Genomic DNA, 27,102 nt, shown 5'->3' with positions numbered 1-27,102 from the left:
AAAGTGCAACACCCATTCATGATAAAAGCCCTTGAAATTCTTGGGATACAAGGAACATACCTCAACATCATAAAGGCCATCTATGACAAGCCAACAGCCAGTATCATTCTCAATGGTGAAAAGCTGAAAGCAATTCCATTAAGATATGGAACAAGACAAGGATGTCCACTCTCACCACTGCTTTTCAATATAATACTGGAAGTCCTAGCCAGGGCAATAAGACAAGAGAAAGACATCCAAGGAATCCAAATAGGAAAAGAAGAAGTCAAACTATCACTATTTGCAGATGATATGATATTATACATAGAGAACCCCAAAAACTCCACAGAAAAACTAATTCAACTCATCAATCAGTTCAGTAAAGTGGCAGGATACAAAATCAACACGCAAAAGTCAGTAGCCTTCCTATACACAAACAATAAATCTGAAGAAGAAGAAATCAAAAAAACCATCCCTTTTGTTATTGAAACAAAAAAAATCAAATATTTGGGAATAAATCTAACAAAAGAGGTAAAGGACCTATACAAAGAAAATTATAAAACACTGTTAAAAGAAATAGAAGAAGACACAAAGAAATGGAAAGACATCCCCTGCTCATGGATTGGAAGAATAAACATTATTAAAATGGCCATCCTACCAAAAGCAATCTACAGATTCAATGCTATTCCAATCAAAATTTCAATGTCATTCTTCAAAGAAATAGAACTATTATTGATGAAATTCATATGGAATCACAAAAAACCCCAAATAGCCAAAGCTCTCCTGAAAAAAAAAGAAGGGAATGGAGGCATCACACTCCCAGACTTCAAACTATACTACAAAGCCATAATCATCAAAACTGCATGGTATTGGAACAAGAACAGACATACAGACCAATGGAATCGAATAGAAAATCCAGAAATAAACCCACAGATTTATGGTCAACTAATCTTTGACAAAGGAGCAAAGACTATGCATTGGAGCAAAGAAAGTTTGTTCAATAAATGGTGCTGGGAAAACTGGGTCGCTACATGCAAAAGAATGAAGCTTGACCACTACCTCACACCATACACAAAAATCAACTCAAAATGGATTAAAGAACTAGACATAAGACCTGAAACCATAAAATATATAGAAGGAAATATAGGCGAAACACTACGTGATTTGCACATCAAAGACATCTTTACAGACACATCACCCAAAGCAGTGATAGTGAAGGCAAAGATAAACAGCTGGGACTACATCAAATTAAAGAGCTTCTGCACAGCAAAAGAGACAATAACAAAAACAAAGAGAAACCCCACCAACTGGGAGAACATTTTTGCACCCAACACTAATGATAAAGGACTGATCACAAAAATCTGCAAAGAGCTGATGAGACTCAGCAACAACAAAGAAAATAATCCAGTCAAAAAATGGGCAGAAGAGCTTAAAAGAAACTTCTCTGAAGAGGAAATGCAAATGGCCAACAGGCATATGAAAAAATGTTCAACATCACTTGTCATCAGGGAAATGCAAATCAAAACTACCATGAGATTCCATCTTACACCAGTGAGAATGGCACATATTAAAAAAACTAGCAACAACAAATGTTGGCGAGGGTGTGGAGAAAAAGGAACTCTTCTACACTGTTGGTGGGAGTGCAAACTGGTCCAACCACTGTGGAAAGCTGTGTGGAGATTTCTGGACCTACTAAACATAGAGCTTCCATATGATCCAGCAATTCCACTCCTAGGTATTTACCCAAAGGACACAGAAACATCAATTCCAAAGAGCACCTGCACCCCTATGTTTATAGCAGCACTGTTTACAATAGCTAAGCTTTGGAAACAACCCAAATGCCCAAAAATAGATGACTGGATCAAGAAGATGTGGTACATATATACCATGGAATATTACTCAGCATTCAAAAAAGATAAACACATGCAATTTGCAGCAACATGGATGGCGCTGGAAGGGATCATGCTCAGTGAAATAAGCCAAAAAGAAAAAGAAAAATACCGGATGGTCTCACTCATAGCAGGAATCTAGAAAACTTAAATAAGGGACCAGGAAAATGAATAACTATGAGAAAGTGAAAATCAAAATCAACAAAAAGTTATGAACCAGAGACACTTTTAGGGGGGTGGGGGCGGGAGGGGAGGGATTGGGGTCAGAATGGGGGGGCTGCAATTGTATGGGGAATATAACAATAAAATTTATTATCTAAAAAAAAATAAAAAAAAACATTTAGTGTAAAAAAAAATAAAGTTTTATTGGCACATTAAAAAAAATAAAACTGGAAGTCACATCATACATTTAGTTCATCATCAGTATTACTAATCATTGGAGAATGCTTGTGCAAATAGACCTCAGGATTTGAAACAACAACTATTTTGAATCTCCTTTAGTACTTAAAAAAATGCTATCAAGAAAACTGATAAAATTAATTTTTCACTTGTTTATTCCAGTAACAGAAACACCCACCAAGGGACTATCTTCTTCCCTGGCCTCCAATGTATTATTAGATTTTTTTTCTAGAAGAGGGAGCTGTAGGCTGTCAGATAAGCCATTAATCTTCAACAGAAGTTCATCTACTAGATCTGCAAATTCATCCAGATAATAACTCTAAAGGGAAGAAAATTAGAATAGTTAATGCATCCAAGGACCTAATTTTTCTTCTTTCCTCATTATCTGAAGTATTTCATGGTATGGACTTAGATGAGATTGTACTTTATTAGAAAACACACTGCACCCAGGAGTCAGGACCCAGGTGCTGGGCCTAAATCTTCACATCTCAGTTCCCCCATTCATGATGTCATATGCAAGTATGCATATCCACACCACATTCATGATCTCTTACACAGGTCTGTACATAAGTGTTATGATTCATAATGTCTACATGAAGGACTATTAAATGGATTTAAAGGTGATAAAGTTTGGGAAAGTACATTATAAACTATGAAGTCCTATAAAAACGGGCAATATGATTACAAATAATTGGCTTTTTAACTATGCTGGGTGATGCCTATGTATCGGCATAGAAAATAGTTGGGTGTTAAGTGGACAAATTCTTGCATTTAGGTCAGGGTTGATGATACTTAAACACTTTACCTAATGCTCCATGTTTTGGTGAGAGTTTTGATCTAGTAACAGGAACCAAAAGTGAACGACTAAGTCAAAGCATCTGTGTTGGGCATGTGTTGGGTGTGGAGAGAAACATACAAACTCCATCTTTCCAACCTTATAGATCATTCTAAGGACATAATGAGTTAAAAGAGGAAACTGTGTTTGATAATCTATAAAGTGTTAGGAATTATAAGTGAAAATTCTGTGATTTGCAACATTTGGCACAGAATCATAATTATGATGTAATAACTAAAAAGCAAAATCCTAAAATAAATTCAGCATCTTGAACATGTTATTTACTCATTAACCCAATATCCCACAGCTTACGTGATCTTCAGCCACTTCATTCTCTTCCACTTCAGACCTTCCTAGTCCCAGAAGGATGAGCGCCTTCCCCCAGATGCAGGCAGTCACATCTTTAAGTCTCACAAAAAAAATTCTTTGAAAAGATTTTCTTTTGGGGGCAAAAATCATGAGATAACCCCTCATCTGGGGAAGAGAAAAAATAAAGATAAATTTTGTGTTAGCAAATAAAAAAGAAGCTTTGTTTCAAGAAAATGAGGTTTATATCTGATGATGTCATTTTGTGAACATTTAAAAAATAGCAATTGCTTAGCAAAAATCATCATGAAAAAGTCTCTTACGAATGAAACTAAATTCTACCTAAAAGAATAATGGACATTAGGCCTCCCTGGTGGTGCAAGGGGTTAAGCAACACTATGAAGAAGTCCGCAGCCTCTGCAGCATGAGTTCGATGCCCGGCCGGCCCGTGAGAAACCCACCTGGCGAAGCAGACCTCTCCTGTCTTGCCCGCTGCTCCCCTCAGCAGTGTATTTCAGTCAGTCTGCCTGTTCTGCTCCCCACTCTGTCTCTGGTGAATCCTCTCACCCTGCATCTCTGGTCTGTACCTCAGGTCTTTTATGCATAGTAAATAAATCTTTAAAAAAAGAATAATGGACATTAAATTATAAAGGATATCTCAATATTAACATGATATGCGTATCTGTATCTCAGTTTTGAGTCTTCTGGTGAGCCCTGCCATGAGTGTGTGCCTGTGCTTGGCGAGGGGACAGGGCCATAGGCATGGTGCTGCTGTGCCTTCATGGGTGTTACGTAAATGAGCCATCCATAGTCTTTGCGTATTGGCTCCGGATTGCTTGATTTTTTCACTGCAAGCTGAAACCTTTTAGCTCAATAATCTACAGGCACCAAATTTAGTTTTACATATTTAACTGTTTAAAAAATAGCCTGAATTAGCAGAGTTTTAGCCACTTAGAGCCTACTTTGCATACTCTGTAAAACTCCACTGCTCAGCAATTGACTGTCCCCTTCTCCCATTCTTGATCACCACCCCACAATGCAACCTCTGAGGTCACAAATTAAGAGGGACATTCCTGACATGAAAATTTGTTAAGATGTCCCCCGTATACAACTTGCATATGTTACTGCCTCTCATAGTTATATCTTTTTACTTGAGCAGCCCCTCGAAAACCCCCTGACAATGTGTCAGAACCCTACATGGATGCCCAGTGCTCCAGGATAGGTCACTATACACACAGACAGTTGTCTGTGGGTCCGAGGCTTTCCCTGCTCTACCAGTCGAACAGCCAGAAAGCCTGCAGAAACATGATTGTCTCCTGTACCCAGAGTTCCCAGGCAACATTGTCTGCCTGTTTCAAATAAAACATCCAAATGCCTTAGCATGACATTCAGGATCTTCCATTACTGGCTCCAAGGATCCTTTTCAAAGTTACATCTGCTTGACCCTGAGGCCCCAAACTCTAGCATGGCCCTCTCTACTACATTTGCTCCTGCCTCTCTCACCCCTAAATTCTGCTCCTAGTTGTTTCCATGAATTGATCTTTGCTCCTTCATGAAGGCCCATTTCCGGTGTGAGGATTTCTTGGCTTCCTGAGGAAGAACAAACTAGCCTCTCATATAAGTTTCTTGTTCATGGAGGAAACTTCTAGCTAGGTATTAAAGTTGCATAAAATTGTGCAAAATCTATATACTGAAAATTACAAACACTGATGAAAGAAATTAAAGAAGATATAGATATACAAAAGCTTTATATGCAGAAATTTAACATTATTAAGATGTCAATTCTCTCCAAATTTGACTTACATATCCATGTCAATCTCAATAAAAACCACAGCATAGTTTTTTTTGTAGACTCCAACACGCTGATTACAAGCTTTATATGGAATGGCAAGAGAACTTGAATAGCCCAAGGTGAAAGAGAACAAAATTGGAGAATTCATCTATGTCATTTTTTTTTTAAAGATTTATTTATTTATGCATACAAGGGCTAGGGTAAAGGCCAGAGATGTGGAGGGTGAGAAGATTAACCAGAGACAGAGTGGGGAACACAACAGGCAGACTGACTGAAATACACTGCTGAAGGGAGCAGCAGGCAAGAAAGGAGAGGTCTGCGGCGCCATGTGGGTTGCTCCCTGGCCGGCTGAGGATTGCTTCATAGTGCGGTGCTTAACCCATTGCGCCACCAGGAAGGCCCCATCTATGTCATTTTAATACTTCCTACAAACTTATAATAATCATGACTCTGGAAATGGCAGAAGAATAGATCTATGGAATAGAATAGAGAAACCCATAAATCCACCTAGATATAGCTCATTGATTTTTAATAGTGCTGGGACAACTGGCTCTCCATATACAGAAAACTTTGATCCATACTTTACAGCTTATACCAAAATTAACTCAAAATGGATTATCACCCCTACTATAAAAGATAAAACTCTAATGCTTATAGACGAAAACAGAGGAGAAATATGTGTTATCTTAGTTCAGCTATTTTCAGATATGACATCAGCACAATTCATAAAATAAAAAAATAATAAATTCATCAAAATAAACAACTCTTGCTCTATAAACGACACCATTAGCAGGATGAAAGGATAAGTTCTAGATTGGGAAAAATATTTGTAAATCACATACCCAATAAAAAAATAAAAATACATAAAATACTGTAATTCCTTGTTTATATGCATATATTCCTTTATGGATTAGAAATCAAATACTACTATTTCTGTTTCACTATTGCCTGAATATAGGAATTTTTAAAGTAACTGTTAAGTAAGTGCATGAATAAACAAAAGAGTGAATGGATGGATGGATGGAAGAGGATGGATGGACGGATGGATGGAGGGATGAATGGATGGAAGAATGGGCAGGTGGATAAATGAGCAGTAAATAGGGAGATGGAGCTCTGACAAAGGGTTTGAGCCTACTATTAAAATAGTGCTGCTATAAACACAGGGGTGCAGGTGCTCTTTGGAATCGATGTTTCTGTGTCCTTTGGGTAAATACCTAGGAGTGGAATTGCTGGATCATATGGGAGCTCTATCTTTAGTAGTTGAGTAATCTCCATACAGCTTTCCATAGTGGTTGTCATTCTTTTTCCTGGTCCCTTATTTAGGTTTTCTAGATTCCTGCTATGAGTGAGACCATCCAGTATTTTTCTTTTTCTTTCTGGCTTATTTTGCTCACCATGATCCCTTCCAGCTCCATCCATGTTGCTGCAAATTGTATGTGTTTATCTTTTTTGATTGCTGAGTAATATTCCATGGTGTATATGTACCACATATTCTTGATCCAGTCATCTGTTTTTGGGCATTTGGGTTGTTTCCAAAGCTTAGCTATTGTAAACAGTGCTGCTATAAACACAGGGGTGCAGGAGCTCTTTGGAATTGATGTTTCTGTGTCCTCTGGGTAAAGACCTAGGAGTGGAATTGCTGGATCATATGTGAGCTCTATCTTTAGTTGTTGAGGAATCTCCATACAGCTCTCTATAGTGGTTGGACCAGTTTTCACTCCCACCAGCTATGCAGGAGAGTTCCTTTTTCTCCACATCCTCGCCAACATTTGTTGTTGCTAGTTTTTATAATATGTGCCATTCTCACTGGTGTGAGATGGTATCTCGTTGTAGTTTTGATTTGCATTTCCCTGATTACAAGGGATGTTGAACATTTTTTCATATGCCTGTTGGCCATTTGTATTTCCTCTTTGGAGAAGTTTCTTTTTAGCTCTTCTGCCCATTTTTTGACTGGATTATTTTCTTTGTTTTTTGTTCAGTCTCATCAGCTCTTTGTAGATTTTTGTGATCAGTCCTTTATCATTAGTGTTGTGTGCAAAAATTATCTCCTAGTCGGTGGGGTTTCTCTTTGTTTTGGTTATTGTCTCTTTTGCTGTGCAGAAGCTCTTTAATTTGATGTAGTTCCAACTGTTTATCTTTGCCTTCACTATCACTGCTTTGGATGATGTGTCTGTAAAGATGACTTATAATTTTTTTAAAAAGATTTATTTATTTATTTATACAAGCACTGGGTACAGTCAGAAGCGCAAGAGAGTGAGAGAATTCACCAGAGCCAGAGCGGGGAACACAACAGGCAGACTGATGAAATACACTGCTGAGGGGAGCAGCGGGTAGGAGGAGAGGTCTGTGCACTGTGTGGGACCCTCGCCCAGCATTTAAGTATCAAACCAGTGCTACAGAGGCTGTGGGCAGCTTTGCAACCCAGCGCTCAACTGCTGCATTACCGGGGAGGCCCTAGTCACTTATAATTTTACTCTAGTTATGAAACTGGAATACCTACAGACATTTAAGGACTGAAGACAATTTTAACCCATTTGAAAAGCTTGAATATTCAATTCATTAATGTATATTGTGCTCTACAACATGTTAGGAGCCAGGCACACCAGACACCTGCTGTGAATGCAGCCAGAGTTCAAAGGGAAGATAGAAATGGCAGCAAGTGCAGTAGATGCAATGGGAAGGCATATGCTGACACCTGTGGGAATCAAGGCGAGGGGGCAGTCAGCTGGGGCCTGGGGTTGTAGAACCAGAGAAAGCTTCCAGGGTGACCCCATACTAAATGCTGTCTTTTAAGAATCTGTGGGACTTACACCAGTGGGGACTCAGGATGGCACCTACAGAGAGGGCCTGCAGTAGAGGTGGTGATGTGTCCAGAATCCTGGTGCTCCACTCAAGCTGGGCAGGGCTGTGCCTGCTCAAGCACAAAGCAGGGTTTCCCACCCTTGAGTCTTCTTCAGGAAACACTGCAGGGTTTTCTGAAAACTGGGTTGCCAGAGTTACCCTCCATGATGTGGGTTTAGCAACCCTAGGGCAGCACATGTGAGGTTGCTATCTGAGGACCCCTATACAAGAGTGGAGAGCAGAGGAAAATGGAAATGGGACATCCACTTACATTTTAATTTCAGGTAAACAAAGCTTGTTTATATTAGGTATGTCTGAACTATTGGAGAGCCATACTAATATTAAGGTATTATTTGTTATTATCTGAAATTTACTCATCATTTTTATTTGCTAACTATGTTAGTCCTAAATAGAGGGTGGCAGGGAAGGAGTTTAAGCCAGCATGCTTATTTGGGAGTAGGCTTGGGCATGTGACATGATTAGGTTGTATGTGGTTGATTGGTGGGAGAGTGGGAACCAGCAGCCCCATTCCATACTCAATCCCCAACCTGAAGGACATGCCCAGTGAGAGCTGGCTGTTGGAGATAAACTTTCATAACATGGAGGTTTGACATAATAAGGCAAGAGACAGCCTACAGAAAAGTGAGATTGTGTGAAATTAAGCTAGAGGCAAGAAGGTTTACTGTTGAAAGGACCTGGGGGGCTCTCTGGAGGAGGTGGCACTCTGGAATGACTGGTGGTGGTGTTGGAATTGCTAAGGCTAGCACAAGAGTCCAATCAACTGTGTTCAGTCCCTACTCTGCCCTGAAGGGTGTCAGAGAATTGTGACCACAAAGGTCTTACAGACAGAAAGGAACATATAGAACAAAGAGAACTTCACTACACATCATATGAAATCTTTGCAAACCCTGATTTCAAAATCTGGGATGTGTCCACATACCATTCCAAGCCACAAAGTGGCCATTACTATAAAGATGATGCAGTAGCACCAAGCCATGGTTTGCTGGTTAGCCTGGGAAAAGCTATGGAAGGTATCACTTTGACTTCTTCCTGGAAAATGAAACAGCAGGCCATGGAAGGAGTCCGAGAAGGTTCCAGATGGCAGGACACAGGTGAAGAGCAGAAATCCATGTAGGTGTGAGAGGGAAGCTAGCATCAGGATGCCCACTACCTGCAAGGAGAAAACCCAAGACCACTGACTTATGGGCACTGGTTCTTAGGTGCCCATGACTTCTTGGGGACTTTGTAATGCCTTAAAATAACAAAAAACTTAGAGAAGCAGTTTTTGGACCCTTGGGCATATATTCCTGTCCCTCATCCCCTGAAGCCCCCATGACAGCTCCATTTGCTCTTCTTTATCAGGAGCTCAAGTTCACCATCCTTTTATCCTGCCTGCTCCCTCTGTGAAGGCACCTCTGCCTTCAAACCCAGACCCCCTCCACACAGCTCTTCCTACCCAATGTGGGAGCCCAGGCTCGCCTATAGGGGACAGCCCTCTCATCATCTTTGCATCTCCAGCACCTGGCAAGGATTCAGTAAAATAAACCATTTAAGGGCCTCCCCTGGTGGTACAGGCGGTTGAGCACATCGCTGTGAAGCTGTCCTCAGCCTCTGTAGCACTGGTTTGATCCTGGCCGCCCGGCGAGGGTCCCACATGGCGTGGCAGACCTCTCCTGTCACGCCCGCTGCTCCCCTCAGCAATGTATTTGGTCAGTCTGCCTGTTCTGTTCCCCACTCTGTCTCTGGTAAATCCTCTCACCCTCCTGCGCATCTGGCCTGTACCCTGGTTCTTGTATAAATAAATAAATAAATCATAAAAAAAAACCACTTAAGAAATGACAGAAATGGTAAATTTTGAATGATGTTTACTTCAGGTGAGGTTTGTTCCCTGGTTGTAGTAACCGACTGGAAACTTGGTCTGAGTGTCCAGATTGTGTCACAGACCCAGTATATATGTCACTCTCTCCCCCTACCCAGACAAGCACAGGTGGCAACAAGCATTTTCTCACCTGTAGGCCAGACACCAGTCTCCCTGGGTCGGTATGTATAGACTGTCCCTGCAGGGGTTGCCCCAGCTGCAGCACAGCCTGTGCTGCATCCTGCCAGCTCCACTTCCCCTCCCCCAGCATTATTTGCCCCCCAAGTGGAATCACCATCAGTGGAATTCAGAAGAGAAAATACAACCTTGAGTCTACCATCTCCAAGCTTAAGCTGTGTGGTTCCCTCCAGTCCTTAAGTTCTCTTTGTTCTCTGCACACATAATTTCCAAACAGCTGGAACTCTACTACCCAATTTGGACACAGTTTATCAACATTCTGGACTCTTCTTAACAAAAAATCATTTTTGCATGTTGCTAGGTGGTGTATTAATGGCCAGTTTAACAACCAGGTGAGTCCACATGCATATAATCTCTGAGCCCAGCACCTCCCAGGCACACAACTTGTTGAGTTTCTGGGAGTGGAGATTGGTAACTGGCCCGTGTTTGCCACAGTAGGCTTGGGACAGGTATAGTTAGGGCCTGCACTTGGGTTTCTCACTCTGATATGCTGTTTCTGTCCCAGTTTGCTGGCCTGTCATCAAGCCTAAGACCAGCAGGGTCTAGGGATCTAAGCTTGGTCCCTATGTGCTACATGAGCCTGGAATCCTGAGACAAAATTTCCCAATCAGGCCACCATGATAATCCTGCTGCAGGGGTGGAATGGGGCAGCTCTCAGGCCTGTGGGTTTGAGCAAATTCCTTCCCCACTGGGACCAGAACAGAATCACTGGCCACCCAGGAACTTGGTGAAGACCTCAAGTTTGACTTGGACCCTCCTAATCTGTATTCACCTGTCCAACCAGATAGCAGGGCATTCTGGATTGAGACTTGTGCCTATTCAGGGTTGGAGTCAAGCTGCTCAAGGACCCAGACTTCCAGGTGAGCCCTGGCAAGCCCATTCCTGTGTTCTTTCTCCTGTCTGTGTTTTCTTTCTTCTGAGTTCCACTGATGGTAGGCAATTCCTCTTGGAAAGTAAACAGTACAAAGGAGTTCCAGTGCATTTTAGAGTGATCCTTGGATGCAGGGCCAGGGGTAGAAACAAGGGACCCAGCAGCAGCCCCTATGGGATGCAGTGCACAGAGGTGGTCTGAGGCAAGTCTGGCCACTTCCTGCAGCCCCTTGCTCCTCCTTCTGAAAATCCTGCCCATAGCTTATTTGTGATAACTAGGTGAGGTCACATGCACCATTCCTCGTACTTAGAAAAGCCAGTATGTGATAATGTATATTAGTAATAATAACAATAATCCATGAAAACACATAATACAGACCAAGTATTTAATCAATCATGGCTATTATCATTACTTAAGAACTTACTAGACAGCTGCTTTCAGTGATGGAAAAACACTGAATAATTGGTTAGAAGACTAGAATTCTTGATAATGGTTTACTTGGAGAAAGTTTGTTTTCCCTTGTAAATAGGCTAACTGGAAAGAGTGATTGTATCAGTTTATCAGGGAGATAACTTACCACTGGTGCGAAGATGCTGGAGAATGAGCAGTGTCTCATGAAGGAGCAGGGTGTCCATGTTTTTTCAATGCCGAGAAGACAAGTACATTTCAATATCAAGAAGAATGAAAGGATCCCCTGGAGCCATCTCACCTTCTGAGACAGAAGGACAATGGGTTCAGTGTGTCATACCAACTATGGGGTGCATAGCTGTATCACATGAGGAGGAAAAAGAGTGACAGCTATTCTTTGGAGGTGATGTAGTTCTGCAGACCGTGGGCCTCCGAGGAACATTATTGTCAGATGTCTGCAGAAAAGATGAAGTCAGAACTAGGAGTAAGTACAAATTAGAATACACTGTCAGAAAGGCCAGGTCTGAACTTTGACCTTCTTATTTCTATAATGATCAGGACAGAGCCTGCCTGATATTTCCTTGGTCTGAGCCTCAGTTTACTGAAAATGTAAGTCACCAGAAAGGGGAACATGGAGATTATTCAGTGTCTGTGAATCCTCCCTCCTTTTTTTCACAGAGTATGCATAGAATATGTAACAGTGGCACTTTTTTTTTTTAAATTTAAGTACCTTATTTTTTGTGGGACCCTCGCTGGTAGCACAGGAACGAACGGGCACTGCAGAGGCTGCAGGCAGCCTCCCAGCAGCCCAGCGCTCAACCGCTGCACAACCAGGGGAGGCCCTTGAAGTGCCATTGTTTTACATCCTTCTTAGTTTTGACAGTATAGGATTTCCTCCCTCAGGTGAAGTCACTCCCAACTCCAAAGCACCCAGAGCCCCCCACCAAAGTCCACTGTACTCTCTCCCTCCTTCGCCCCCCTTCTGAATGCCTAGATCTGTGGTCTGCTTTCAAGGGTAGGTTTTAATGTTTGTCTTTGACCCTTTGTTTAGTTTCCCTATATTCCACATAGAAGTGACACCATCCAGTATTTATCTTTCTCCTGGCATAATTTGCTTAATATAATATCTTCCAGCTCAATCCAAGTTTTTAAAATGATATGAGTTTATCGCTTTAATCACTAAGTAGTATTCCACTGTAACAACATTTTTAAAGCACATATTTTTGTATTCTTTATTCACAAAACTAGAAGCAACTGATTTTATACTTGTGCAGTATGAGGCTAAGAAAAAATAAGATGATCAAACGAAAGTCACCTCACTGGAGCAATAGCAGACTAGTTTCACACCAACCTCCTGTACTCCCACATGCAGCATGCTAGTCCACACTTGCTCTCTCTTCCTACAAGCGGGTTTGTTGGAAAAGGACCTTTAGGTGTCCTTTATTCTTCTTATCTCATCTATTCTTACCAAGATTAAAAGTCAAAGAGAAAGAAATGAAAGCTGAATGTTTTAAAATCAACATGGCAAAGGAATAGGCTTTTTGTCTGTGTTTCCTCATTAGTTGGCGTTAGGTCAACAATAGGCTCTGACATCCAAACTCAGATGAACTGTCAACCTGTTGCAAGTCCGGTTCACTGTGGAGCAGACCCAGCCAAGCCTGGGAAAACAGACATGGACGAGCTTCTACCAGCATTGCCCAAAAGAAACACCATTCAAACTAGAGGTGGTTGGAAAATATTCTAGTGGCCAATTTTTTTTTTCAAGATTTATTTATACAAGCACTAGGTACAGTCAGAAGTGTAGGAGGGTGAGAGAATTCACCAGAGCCAGAGCACGGTGCAGAACAGGCAGACTGACGAAGTACACTGCTGAGGGGAGCAGCGGGCACAGCAGGAAAGGTCTGCGTGCCATGTGGGACCCTTGCCTGTCGGTCAGGGATCAAACCTGCACTGTAGAGGCTGCAGGCAGCTTTGCAGCCCAGCGCTCAACCACTGCGCCACCAGGGAGGCCAACCAAATGTTTAAAAGTAAAGACAAACAGGTAAAATTTGATTCATGATATATTTTATTTAACCTATTTAAACAAAAATGCCACCTTTGTCTGTGAGGATAGTCTGAATGGAGAGGAAACATAGGATGTGTCTAAGCAAATCACTGAGTCCTTTCATGCCACTTAAGTACATAATTTCTTATGCCACTTAGGGTCACGTAAGCCCGCTGGAGAAATTCTATGCTCTTGAATTTGGTGTCACACCGATTACATTGACCCCAGTTTGCAATACATTCCAAGATCCTGTAAACCACATCATCCTCATCCATGAACTCAGCGCATTCCCCTCACTATGGAATGAATCCTTCAACTAGAACCTTCTAGAATATGCATTCCACTTCCTTTGAGCAACATCACATTGCATAGTGCCTATTTCTGTTGCCCTGAACACCCTGTCATACCTGATTCCATGACGCCATATGACTAAGGTCCATAAACCCTTGAAAAACTCCTTTCTGGAAATGGTCTTTCACCTCCCCTGCAAGATTAACCAGGTGGCTCCAGGCAATGTAGTAGGCGAGGCTGGTCCCAACTATGGAGATCTGCAATGTGGGGGAGAGAAGGCCATCATATAGGCTCCCAAGATAATAGCCCTGATAACCACAGTATCTAGCAATCTGCAAATGACCTAGAGCACTAAAAGGATATACTTGATTTCACATGCCATTGTGGCATTGACATGATGGAGAAAACATCAGTAGGTTGGAATTAACTAGTGTATCATCAATCTCCCATTACAGTTAGTTATTTTTATTTTCAGTAAGAACTTTGTTATTATTTTTCATGAAGAAAATGACATGAGAGTCTACCTCCAGCCAGTTCCTTGGTTTTCGCCAATACTTGTGGATGCCCTTATCAATCATGATGAAGAGTTGAAAACTGAAGTGAATCAGGCCAAGCACCAGCAAGATCAGCTGATAGAGGGAATACCAACAAAACAGATGAACAAATATGCTGATATCTCTTAGGGTCTAAACTCCTGGTCAAATCCCCCTCCAATCATCTTTTCATTAGATATGATGCAAGTTAATTTTTTGTTCCACAGAGTTGTGAAGCTCTTTTGAAAATACTTTGGGGTAGTCGGGCAGCTCTTCACACATCAAGCCCTCTTGGAAACCCAGCCCCTACCAGGCATTATGGAAGAACACCCACCTGTGCTGGACCCCACCCTGAATGAAACCTAGGACTCTGACTGTGGTATAGACACCAGCAGGTCTCCTAAGTTCCATGTCAGTCCCTTTGAGTCCTTACTCAGTGTGACTAAAAAAGCATGATTTTTTTCATTTATTTGTGAGGTATATGAAATATAGTCAGTTTCCTCACACAAGTGAAATCTTCTAAAGCTCTCATATAAGGAATGTGGTAAAATTCTGTTTATGATCCTCTCATTGATGAGTCACCTGTCATTCTGGACTTTGCTCATTGAGAACAAGAGGGAGATGATACATAGAACGTAGGACCCAAAACTGTTTGAGGTCAAGACAGCCTCAAAGAGTCTTTGTGGGCCCTTTGAATTAACACTTTTAGGATGAAAAATAAAAACTCTTTGGGGCCTTGTTCCTCCCTCTGGGGAGCAGAGCTGGCACAGCTGACATTATTTCAAAACAAAGATAGAGGGAAGCAGCAGTGTGTCAACATGACCTCCCCCAGGCAAAAGCAAGAATGCTGAAAACTGCTTCATGACTGAGATAAGATAAATGGGAGGGCATTTGGTGAGTCATACTTTGAAGAATGATCATAGGTTACTGCAATCACCCCTCCAGCTCCCTTCTTTCACCCAGTCTCCTGCTCTTAGGACCCACTCTATCACAAAGCACTCTGTGGCTCTTTGTCAATTGTGAGCCTGAATTCAGTTTTAGTCATGAATTTATAAGGAACAGAAACTCTCTAGCAAGAGCTTTGAGCTTGCCATCCCTCCTCTCCATTTTGTTGAAAATGGCTGTAGCTCACCCTTTCTTTCTTTTTTTTTTTTTAAGATTTATTTATTTATTTATTTATTTATACAAGCACTGGGTACAGTCAGAAGCGCAGGAGGGTGAGAGAATTCACCAGAGCCAGAGCGGGGAGCAGAGCAGGCAGAAGGACCGAAGTGCACTGCTGAGGGGAGCAGCGGGCGGCAGGAGAGGTCTGCACTCCATGTGGGACCCTCCTCTGGTGGCCGGGGAGCAGCCGGGGATCGAACCGGCGCCGCAGAGGCTGCGGGCAGCTTCGCAACCCAGCGCTCAACCGCTGCGCCAACCGGGAGGCCCAGCTCACACTTTCTTAATAGCAAAATAACACTCCATGGTGTGGATATAACATCTTCTTGATCCAATGTCCATAGATGACTGATGGATGTTAAGGCTGCTTACATGTCCTAGTTACTATAAACAGTGCTACTGTGAACACTAGGCATACTGATTTTTTGTTGATGACTTCATACTCTACCTACATACGACTAAGGTGAGATTACAGAGGTATATGGTATTTCTATTTTTTGATTTTTAAGGTAAATTCAGGGTGCTTTTCATAATCATTGCTCCAGTTCACATTTCTACCAACAGCATGCAGTTTCCTTTTTCTCTGTGTCCTCTCCAGCATTTGTGGTTGGGGGTCTTTTTAATATGTGCCATTCTCCTGGGTGGGAGGTGGTATCTCATTGTAGTTTTAAACTCTATGTCTCTTATAAGAAGTGACAAAATTTTTTTCATATATATTTTGGATTTCTGGATATTCTTTTGGGTGAATTGTCTGTTTATAATAGATACTCCTTTGTTAATTAGGATTATTTATTTCTTATCATTGAATGATATGAGGTTTTTAATATATTGATATATTGGATATTAATTGCTTATCAGTTATATATTGTGTAAATATTTTCTCCCATCAGTAGGGTGTCTATTATTTATCTTGCATTTTCTATCAATGTATAGAAGCTTTTTAACTTGATGTAATCCCAATTGTTTATTTAGTTTTCAATTCTCTTGTCATAAGGGTTCAGTCACCAAAAATATCTTTATTGTTGATATAATGGAACATATCACCAAAGTTTTCTTCTATGGATTTTATTATTGCAGATCTTACATCTTTAACCCATTTGGAATTTATGTTTATGTATGGTGTTATCAAGTAATTCAACTGCACTGTTTAATATATGGCTTTCCAAATTTTCCCAGCACCATTTACTAATGACACGGTCTTGCCCTTATTTTATGGTCATGGATACTTTATCATAGATTAGGTGCTTGTAATTACATGTATATATTTCTGGGCTTTTGATTGTGTTCCACTGTCCATCTATCTATTTTTTTAAAGATTTATTTATTTATGCATACAAGACTTGGGGTAAAGGCCAGAGGTATGGGGGATGAGAAGATTCACCAGAGACAAAGTGGAGAGCAGAATAGGCAGATTGACCGAAGTGCACTACTGAGGGGAGCAGCAGCGAGTCAGGAGAGGTCTGCTGTGCCATGTGGGTTGCTCCCTGGCTGACTGGGAATCGAACTGGTGCTGCAGTGGCTGCGGATTGCTTCATAGGTTGCGTCTTAACCCTTGCGCCACCAGGGAGGCCCCCATCTATCTATTTTTGTGCCAACACAATACTGTTTTTTAGTATTGTTTCTTTAAAGGAAAGTTTGAAGTAAGGAAATATGATAACTCCATTTCTTTCCTTTATTTCTTAGGATTGTTTTTGCAATTTGAGGCTGTTTTTTGGGTTCATTTAAATTTCAATATTTGTGTTCAGTTCCTTTGAAAAATATTGCTGGAATTTTGATGCAAATTGTATTTATCTATCCTTTTTAGTGGGACAGTTATTTGGATTATCCTCATCCAAGAGCATGGATGTCCTTCCATCTCCTTATGTCTCTATCAATAATATTTAGTAGTTCTTGATGTATAGGTTTTTTTTTTACCTCTTTTGTTAAGCAGATTCTAAGGCATCTAATTCTTTTGAAGCAATTATAAATGGAATTAGTGTCTTGATTTATTATACTTGTTTGCATATTAAAACGTTATGGATTTTTGTATGTAGATTTTATAACCTCTCTGCTGTATTTGCTTTTTTTTTTAAAGATTTATTTATTTATCTATACAACCACTGGGTACAGTCAGAAGCATGGGAGGGTGAGAGAATTCATCAGAGCCAGAGCGGGGAACAGAACAGGCAGACTGAAGTACACTGCTGAGGGGAGCAGCGGGTGGCAGGAGAGGTCTGTCGCACCATGTGGGACCCTTGCCCGGCAGCCGGGGATCGAAGCGGCACTGCAGAGGCTGTGGGCAGCTTCGCAGCCCAGCGTTCAACCACTGAGCCACCAGGGGAGGCCCTGCTGTATTTGCTTTTTAATAACTTTTTCATGGAGTCTTTAGGATCTTCTATATGTAATACATTGTCTGCAGATAGCAATAGTGTCACTTCTTCTTTTCCTATATGAATTCTCTTTATTCCTGTGTTTGTATGATAGTTCTGGCCAAAACTTCTATTACCAAGTTAAACAGAAGTGGTGACAATGGATATTCTTGTCTTATGCTGGATTTTATGAGGAAAACTGTAAGTTTTCTATCATTGAGTAATATATTGGCTGCTGGACTGTGATTTGTGGCATTTATTATATTGAGGTAGGATCCTTCTATTCCATTTTGATTCAAGTTTTTATCATAAATAGGTGCTCAATCTTATATAGGCTTTTGTGTATCGAGTAATATTGTCATATGATTTTCATCTTTACTTTTGTTGATATGTTGCATTACATTAATTGATTTATATATATTTAATCATCCTTGCACTCCTGGATAACTTGATCATGGATTATTAATCTTGTGATAATCTGTTGAATTTGATTTGCTAGTTTATTGATTGATGAAAAATTTATTTATTAATGAAAAATTTCCCATCAATGCTCATCAGAGATATTGGTTTACAATTTTCTTTTCTTGTGCTAAGATAATTTTTGTATTAAAGTAGTGTTAGTTACAATCTTAAAATAAATTAGGGAGCATTTTTTTCTTTTTTTTTTAAAAACATGAGCAAGTTGGGTATTAGTTCTTCTTTAAGAATTTGGTAAAATAGGGCCTCCCCTGGTGGTGCAGTGGTTGAGTGCTGGGCTGCGAAGCTGCCTGCAGCCTCTGCAGTGTGGGTTCCATCCACGGCTGCCAGTGAGGGTCCCACATGGCTCACAGACCTCTCCTGCCACGCCTGCTGCTCCCCTCAGCAGTGTATTTCATCAGCCTGCCTGTTCTGTTCCCCGCTCTGGCTCTGGTGAATTCTCTCACCCTCCTGCCCTTCTGACTGTACCCAGTGCTTGTATGAATAAATAAATAAATAAATCTTTAAAACAATTAGTAAAATACACTGATGCAAAAATCCTCAATAAAACCCTAGCCAACAGAATCCAACAATGCATCAAAAGGATAATGCACCATGACCAAGTGGGATTTATTCCAGGGGTACAAGGATGGTTCAATATCCAAATATCAATTAATGTAATGCAACACATCAACAAAAATAAAAATAAAAGTCATATGATTATATCAATAGATGCTGAGGAAGCATTTGACAAAGTTTAATATCCATTTATTATGAAGGTCCTTGAAACTCTCAGGATAGAAGGAACATAACTTAACATAATAAAGGCCATATATGAAAAACCTATAGCCAATATCATTCTCAATGGTGAAAAGCAGAAAGCCTTTCCCTTAAGATCTGGAACAACACAAGGATGTCCACTATCACCACTCCTTTTTATTTATTTTTTATTTTTTATTTTTTTCTTGTTTTATCATACTTTATTTTTTATTATAAATTTTATTTTTATATTCCCCATACAATTGCAACCCCCTTATTTTGACCCCAATCCCTCTCCTCCCCAGTCCCCACCTCCCAGAGTGTCTCTGGTTCATAGTTGTTTGTTGATTTTGATTTTTACTTTCTTATAGTTATTCTTTTTCCTGGTCCCTTATTTAAGTTTTCTAGATTCCTGTTATGAGTGAGACCATCCAGTATTTTTCTTTTTCTTTCTGGCTTATTTCGCTGAGCATGATCCCTTCCAGCGCCATCCATGTTGCTGCAAATTGCATGTGTTTATCTTTTTTGAATGCTGAGTAATATTCCATGGTGTATATTCACCACTCCTTTTTCATGTAATACTGGAAGTCCTAGCCAGAGCAGTAAGATAAGAGAAAGATATACAAGGAGTCCAAATAGGAAAAAGAAGTAAAACTATCACTATGTGCAGACAATGTAATATACATAGAGAACACTAAAAACGTCACAGAAAAACTAATCAAAAAGAAAAAATCAACCAGTTTGGTAAAGTAGCAGGATACAAAATCAACACACAAAAATGAGTAGCCTTCCTATATGCAAATGATCAACCCGAAGAAGAAAAAAATCAAGAAAACCATCTCTTTTATAAATGAAACAACAAAAATCAAATATTGGGAATAAACCAAACAAAAGAGGTGAAGGACCTATACAAAGAAAATTACAAAACCTTGTTAAAAGAAATAGAAGTAGACACAAAGAAAAGGAAAGACATGCCCTGCTCATGGATCAGAAGAATTCACATTATCAAAATGGCCATCCTACTGAAAGTGATTTACAGAGTCAATGCTATTCCAATAAAAATTTCAGTGACATTATTCAAAGAGATAGAACAAATATTGATTAAATTCATATGGAGCCACAAAAAACCTTGAGTAGACAAAGCTCTCCTGACCAAAAAGAACAATGCAAGTATCACACTCCCAGACTTCAAACAATACTTCAAAGCCATAGTAATTAAAACTGTATGGTACTGGAACAAAAACGGACAGACCAATGGAATCCAATAGAAAATCTAGAAATAAACTCACCTATTTATGGACAACTAATCTTTGACAAGGATGCAAAGAATATGCAATGGAACAAGAACACTTTGTTCAATAAATGGTGCTAGGAAAACTTGACAGCTACATGCAAAGAATGAAGTTAGAATATTACCTTACACCATGCACAAAACACAACTCAAAATGGATAAAAGTCTTGGACATAAGACCTGAAACTGTAAAATATAAAAGAAAATATAGGCAAAACATTACATGATATACACCTCAGTAACATCTCTAAAGACACATCCCCCAAAGCAAAGAAAGCAAAGGAAAAGATAAACACCTGGGATTACATCAAACTATAAAGCTTCTGTACAGCAAAAGAGACACTAACCAAGACAAAGAGATACCTTACTGAATTGGAAAAAAATTTGGATACAATACAACTAATAGGGGACTGAGAGCAAAGATCTGCAAAGAGCTGATGAAACTCAATAAAAACAAAGTAAACAACCCAGTCAAAAATGGGCAGAACTAAAAAGAAACTTCTTGGGGGGGGCTGGGGAAAGGAGGGATTGAGGTCAAAATAAGGGGGTTGCAATTGTATGGGGAATATAAAAATAAAATAAAAAAAAAAAACCTAAACCATGAAAAAAAAAAAACTTCTCCAAAGAGGAAATGCAAATGGCCAACAGGTAATGAAGAAATGTTCAACACCACTTGTAATTAGAGAAATCCAAAGTAAAACCACAATGAGATACCATCTTACACCAGTGAGAATGACACATAGTCAAAAAACAAGAAACAACAAATGTTGGTGAGGATGTGGAGAAAAAGGAATGCTCCTGCACTGCTGGTGGGAATGCAAACTGGTCCAACCACTATGGAAAGCTGTGTGAAGTTTCCTCAAACTACTAAAAATGGGGCTTCCATATCACCCAGCAATTCTACTCCTAGGAATCTACCCAAGGGACACAAAACATTAATTCAAAAGAACACCTGCACCCTTGTGTTCATTACAGCACTATTTTTAATAGGTAAGATATGGAAACAACCAAAATGTCCAAAAATAGATGACTGGATCAAGAAGATGTGGTATATAAGCACAATGGAATATTATTTAGCAGTCGAAAAAGATAAACTCATGCCATTTGCAGCAACATGGATGGAACTGGAATGGATTATGCTCAGTGAAATAAGCCAGAAGGAAAAAGAAAAATATTGGATGGTTTCACTTATAGGAGGAATGTAGGGGAACCAAATAATGGACCAGGAAAAAAATAATCATAATAAATCAAAAAATAAAATTAACAGGCAACTATTAATCAGAGACACTCTGAAGGGGAGGGGTAGGAAGAGGGATGAAAACAGAGGAGGCAATGTGTTCTTACACAAAGGACTATGGCAATAGTGCATGGGTGAATTAGTGATAGGAATTTTGTGGGGACTACACCTGAAAGGAGAAAGCATGCATTATACAAAAAGGAAGAATGATGTAAAATATATATATAATAAAATTTACAAAATTTGGTTAAATTCATTTGTAAAGTCATCTGGTCCGAGGTACTTATTTTTTTGAAAATTTATAAAATTACTGTTTCAATTCCCATGCTATAATCAGTTTATTCAATTCATCTGTGTCTTCCTGGGTTAATCTTTTTAGATTATATTGACCTAGTAATCTAGCCATTTTCTAAAGGTAGTCAAATTAATTGGCATACAATTGTTCACAGTAATCTGTTAATTTTTTGCATTTCTCTACTATCTGTGGTGATATATCCTTTCATTTGTGATTGTTTATTAATATTTTCTCTCTTCTTTTTTTGTTACCCTAGCTAGAACTAATTCCTAGTTTCATTGATTTTTTGTATAGTTTTTGGACTCTATTTTATTTCCACTCTTATTTGTATCAATTTCTTCCTTCTACTAGCTATAGGTCTTGTTTGCTCCTCTCTTTCAAGTTGCTTTGAAGATTTATTTTTTAATTTATTTATACACACAAGAACTGGGGTATAGGCCAGAGGTGTGTGGGGTGAGAGTATTCACCAGAGACAGAATGGGGAGCAGAACAGGTGGATCTACTGACATACACTGCTAGTGGGGGTGATGAGCAAGGCAGGAGAGGTCTGTTGTGCCTTATATGGGTTAGATCACTGGCTGGGGATCAAACTCATACCACAGAGGCTGGAGATAGCTTGAATGCACTGAGACTTTAAACCCTGTGCCACCAGGGACGCCCCTCAAGTTGCTTTAGGTTTGATAGTAGATTGAGTATTTGGGATTTTTTTTTTCTTTTTACTACAGGCCTGAATTGCAATTATCCTCCCTGCTAAACTGTTTTTTGCTGCAAGATATAGATTCTTCTAGATTATTCATCACTTTGGCTTGTGTAATTATTTTTTAATTTATAATTTGATTTAATTTATCCATTTGCTATTAACCAGCATGTTGTTTAGTCTCCATGTATACATAGTTTTGCATTTTTATATATTATTTTATATATTATATATATTATTTATTTTATTATTGTTTGAGAAAGTGCTAGCTATAATTTCAGTGTTTGTGGGTTTATTGACTTGTGTCCCAAGATATGGTCTATGCTTGAAAATGTTCCACGTACATTTAAAAAAATTGTGTACATGGAATTTTCTGTGTGGAGTGCTTTGCAAATGTCCATTAAGCCTATTTGGCCTAGCTCCTCACTTAAGGATGTCGTTACCTAAATTATGTCTTAGCTTCTTGATTCGTCCATTGCTGTAAATGATGTATTAAGTTTCTCAAGTAAGTTCTGTTACTGTCTTATTTATCTCAGTGCTCCATCATTTGGTGTATATATATTTTTGAGAGTTATTATTCTTTCATTAGGTCCTTGATTGTAATATAGTGTCAGTCTCTATTTCCTATTACTCCTATTAATTGGAAATATATTTTAAGAGATAATTATATAACTGTTTTTTATTTTGTTGTTGTTGCCATTTTCTTGTGTAACTGCCTTCCTGCTTTTAACTGTAAGTTTATGCTTATCTTTGTTGATAAGGGGAGCATGCTGTAAACAGCTGAAAGTTGGGCTTTGTTTTGAAATCCACTTAGCCCCTCTTCACCTTTTGACTAGTGAGTTCAGACCATTTACTTTTTTTTCTTTTTTCTTTTTTTTCTTTGTATATTCACCGTACAATTGCAACCCCCTGATTTTGACCCCAATCCCTCCTTCCCCTCCCCCTCAAGTGTGTTTCTGGTTCATAGCTGTTTGTTGATTTTTATTTTTTTCTTTCTTATAGTTATTCTTTTTTCCTGGTCCCTTATTTAGGTTTTCTAGATTCCTGTTATCAGACCATTTACTTTTAAGGTGATTGGTGAGATATAAGTGCCCATTGCCATTTTGTAATACTTTTGTTTTGCTTTGCCTTGTCTTTTTTATATTTTGAGTGCTTTCTATTCTTTTTCTAAAGTTCCATTTCTCTTGTCTTATTTATTTCTTCTATTATTGTTTATTTGAGGATTCTCTTGAGGTTAATACATGATATTACCCACTGGATGGTGTGGTGTCAGGCTGGTTCTGTTGTTACTTTTCTCCTCCTCTTTCATGTTAAATGGTTAGGTATCTGTTGCCTTGATATTCTTTGTTCCATTGCCTTATAATGACCCCTTTACAATTTCTTTCATGTGAGGCTTGGTGTTGATATATTCTTTTAGTTTGTGCCAAGTAAATCTCCTTACTCATCTGTCTTGAATGTTAATATTTCTGGGTAAAGAACTCTGGGCTGGAAGTTTTTTTTTTAATTTCTTTAAATATCTCCTCACAGTCCCTTCATAATAGTAATGTTTCTACTGAAACATTACCTTATAGGTCACTCTTTTTTTTTTCTCTAACCCTTTTTTTTCCTTGATTGTTTTAGTATTATGTCCTTGTCACTGGTTCTCAACAGCCTTATTATAATGTGACTTGATTTTTTTCTTATTTTGTTTGGAACTCTATGGCCCTCTTGGACCACAACATCTCGTTTGTTTCCCAGATTGAGATAATTTTCAAGAATTATTTATTTAAATAAGTTTTTTCTATGAATTTCTCCTCGTCTTCCTCTTTTGACACCCCCATGATAGAGATGTTTTCTCTTTGGCTGTCCCATAGGATTCTTGCACCATTTGCATTCTTTTAAATTATTTTTTCTCATCATTGTTCTATTCTTGGTATTTCTGACACTATGTTTTTAAACTCATTAGTTTTCTCCATTGCTTCTATCTGTCTGCTATTGAGGTCCTCAATTATATTTTAAAAACATTTATATTGTTTCTAATTATAGCTGCCTCATTTTTTTGTTGTCTTTTTTGTGTTATTGTTTTATATTTGCCAGATTATTTGCCCTGAATTTCCCTTCCATCATGCTCTGCAATTCCACTGAGTGAGGGCTAGTTTCAGGTCCCCACCCACACCCTCTCTGTCAGAAATACTATGTGTCTTGATAAGACCTTCAACTATGTCTTTGCATATGTTGGACAATTGGTGAGCAATTGTAGAACTGATGATGGGTAACAGCTATAAGAATTTACACATGAAGCTAATTAAAAAAAAAAAAAAAAGAGGACCAGGGTATCAGGCACCAAAGGATCATTTCCAATAATGCAGGAATTACAATTCCCTGTGCTGTGGGTGCCAAAGTTGTGTGGTAAGTATCCACAGTGATCCCCTCATCCATGCCAACCACTCATTTTCAGTGTCTTTTAAGGTCTCCTGTCCAATTCCATTCTAGACTATTCTTAAGCATTATATGCAGGACTGGGTATGAGTTGCGGCTGGTATGTTATTGTCTGGGAGTTACTGTCTTTACCTCCCCAGCACAGAGGCTTATCTTGGGATGCACCCTCCTGCTCTGGTAGGTGCTGGAGCTCTAGATTGTTGAAATGTTTCTCTTTGGGGGATGACAGGCATTTGAGTGGACTTCTAGTAGTGGGCTTTTCTCTAGGGAAGTCCAGGTGCTATGACCTGATTTAGGCTACAGCTGCTCTGTATTAAGAGCTTCAGACACAAACTAGTAACTTGTGCTCTGTGTTTCTACCTCTTTAACTCTCTAGAAATGCATGCACACCCCCTTACTCAGTTTTGGTCTTAGGAGCCCCAGTGTTGGTATACTCTCGTCAATAGCTGTAGTGGGCTCTGCACAACTCAGTTCCTCCCTTTTGTGGATTTCACTGCCCCATTATCACTATAAATAAAGTTCATATGAAGTTTTTTATGACCTTTTCAGCTGGACTGATGTTGCTATTGTGTGCTGTTGCAACTTCTCAGATATTTTTTGACTTTGTTATACAGCAGTTTTATTGTGAGCATCTGGAGGTAGCAAAAACAGCATCTTCACTCTGCTGCCATCTAGCCAGACTCCCCTTTGTTACTTATCTTCATGACTTGGTGTTTTGGTCCCTAAAGTTGGTGCCTGAAGAGTGTGCCTGATCTCCTGCCCATGTGGGCAGGGCATAGCTCTGAGGCTCTATCACAGCCCCAGCCTGGACCAATTCACTCAACTGTTCCTGGACTCTAAACCACAAAACAATTCCTCTTTCACATTCAAGGCAAATGCACTTGAGCTGGAGTGTCAGCAGACCTTAGTTCTTCACAGCAGAAAAGGGAAATACAGGTAAAAGTCAGAAAAATTTCTTGGAAGTTCAGAATGACTTCTGGTGCTTTCCATGAATCTATTCCATCTGACCAAGAGCCATGGTGCTGAAGATTTGTATCCAAATTTATACATTGAGATCTTTACCCCTCTCCCCACAGTGTGGCTAGTTATATTTGGAAATGAGGTCTCTAGAGAAGTAATTAAGGTAAAATGAGTTTAAGGGTGAGGCCCCCATGATGGAATTAGAGCCCATATAAGAAGCAGAAGAGACACCAGAGACCATTCTATTCCCACTAGAAGGACACGGGGAGAAGGGAGACATGTGTAAGCCAGGAGGAGCAGCCTCATCACACCTGACCATGCTATCACACTGATCTCAGGCTTCCAGTCTCCAAAACCGTGGAAAATCAGTATCTGGAGTTTAAGCCCCCCTGAGTATTTCCTCATGGTAACAATAGCTAATACTCTTAGGAAGGATCTGGATATAGTCCCAATACTCCCACTTCTCTAGGCCTACATTTATATTAGTCACATATGTGTGTTGGTTCCCACTGTGTGTGTGTGTGTGTGTGTGTGTGTGTGTGTGTGGAGCGGGTGGTCTTCTCACTTTGTACCCACACCTATTAAATGACTTGTCATTTGATCGGGACATGACAGGGGTCTGTGGAGAGTAGGTGAGCAGGGTCAGAGGCCTGTCTGGTGGAGAATGTCCAGGCCTGGTGAAGCCACTGTGGTCAGTAAGTGGCCAAGGGGCTAATGAACTCACCTCAGGGAGCAGGAGGTGGTACCACAGGGCCGAGTCACTGTAGAAGAGGGTGAAGGACTCTACCAGGGTTGACAGGATGAGCCCCCCTGTGGGGAGCACTTCAGCACTCAGAGACACACTTGAGAAGAGCCGGGTTGGAGGATTATAGAGGGAGAAGTGCAGTGACACAGCCCTGGTGCTGCGGTTCATCCATCTGCTGGCCCTGAGTTTTGTCAGGGCCTCATGCACCGTGGGTCTGCAAAAGCAGATCAAGTCAGAGAGGCAGGAGGGCCTTGTAAGGAGCCTCCAGCCAGGCCCTGCCCAGGTCACCTGACATATCCCCTGGGTGCAGAGCTGCTCACATGGCCCTTCTCTGTTGACCACTACAACGTCCACTGTCCCCCTGTCCTTGCCAAGAGACCCAAAGGCAGAGGGGATCATTAATCCCCATAGGTACCTCTCCACAGGGACTCTAAAATATTTATTTTTCTTTTTTGCTATGGATTCCATCCTTGAAAAGAAACTACCCTTCC

At 39.9% G+C, this 27,102-nt stretch overlaps 1 protein-coding gene across 1 annotated transcript in view; it reads right to left on the bottom strand.

Moving 5' to 3' along the window:
- Nucleotides 1–2,412: 2,412 nt before the first annotated feature.
- Nucleotides 2,413–27,102, bottom strand: part of PKD1L1 (polycystin 1 like 1, transient receptor potential channel interacting) — a gene marked incomplete at both ends in the record, with an annotated part of 154,865 nt that continues 130,175 nt past the window's right edge. The window contains 6 exons of the mRNA XM_084247735.1: nucleotides 2,413–2,586; nucleotides 3,415–3,576; nucleotides 8,982–9,212; nucleotides 13,828–13,968; nucleotides 14,236–14,340; nucleotides 26,591–26,825. Of these exons, the coding sequence (XP_084103861.1) occupies nucleotides 2,413–2,586; nucleotides 3,415–3,576; nucleotides 8,982–9,212; nucleotides 13,828–13,968; nucleotides 14,236–14,340; nucleotides 26,591–26,825 (1,048 nt within the window). The remainder of the gene's footprint in view (nucleotides 2,587–3,414; nucleotides 3,577–8,981; nucleotides 9,213–13,827; nucleotides 13,969–14,235; nucleotides 14,341–26,590; nucleotides 26,826–27,102) is intronic.

The sequence above is a fragment of the Talpa europaea genome, assembly GCF_964194135.1.
Source record: "Talpa europaea genome assembly, chromosome: 11".
NCBI lineage: Eukaryota > Metazoa > Chordata > Mammalia > Eulipotyphla > Talpidae > Talpa > Talpa europaea.
Note: the sequence above shows the minus strand (reverse complement) of the source record. Positions and strands in the feature narration are given on the sequence as shown.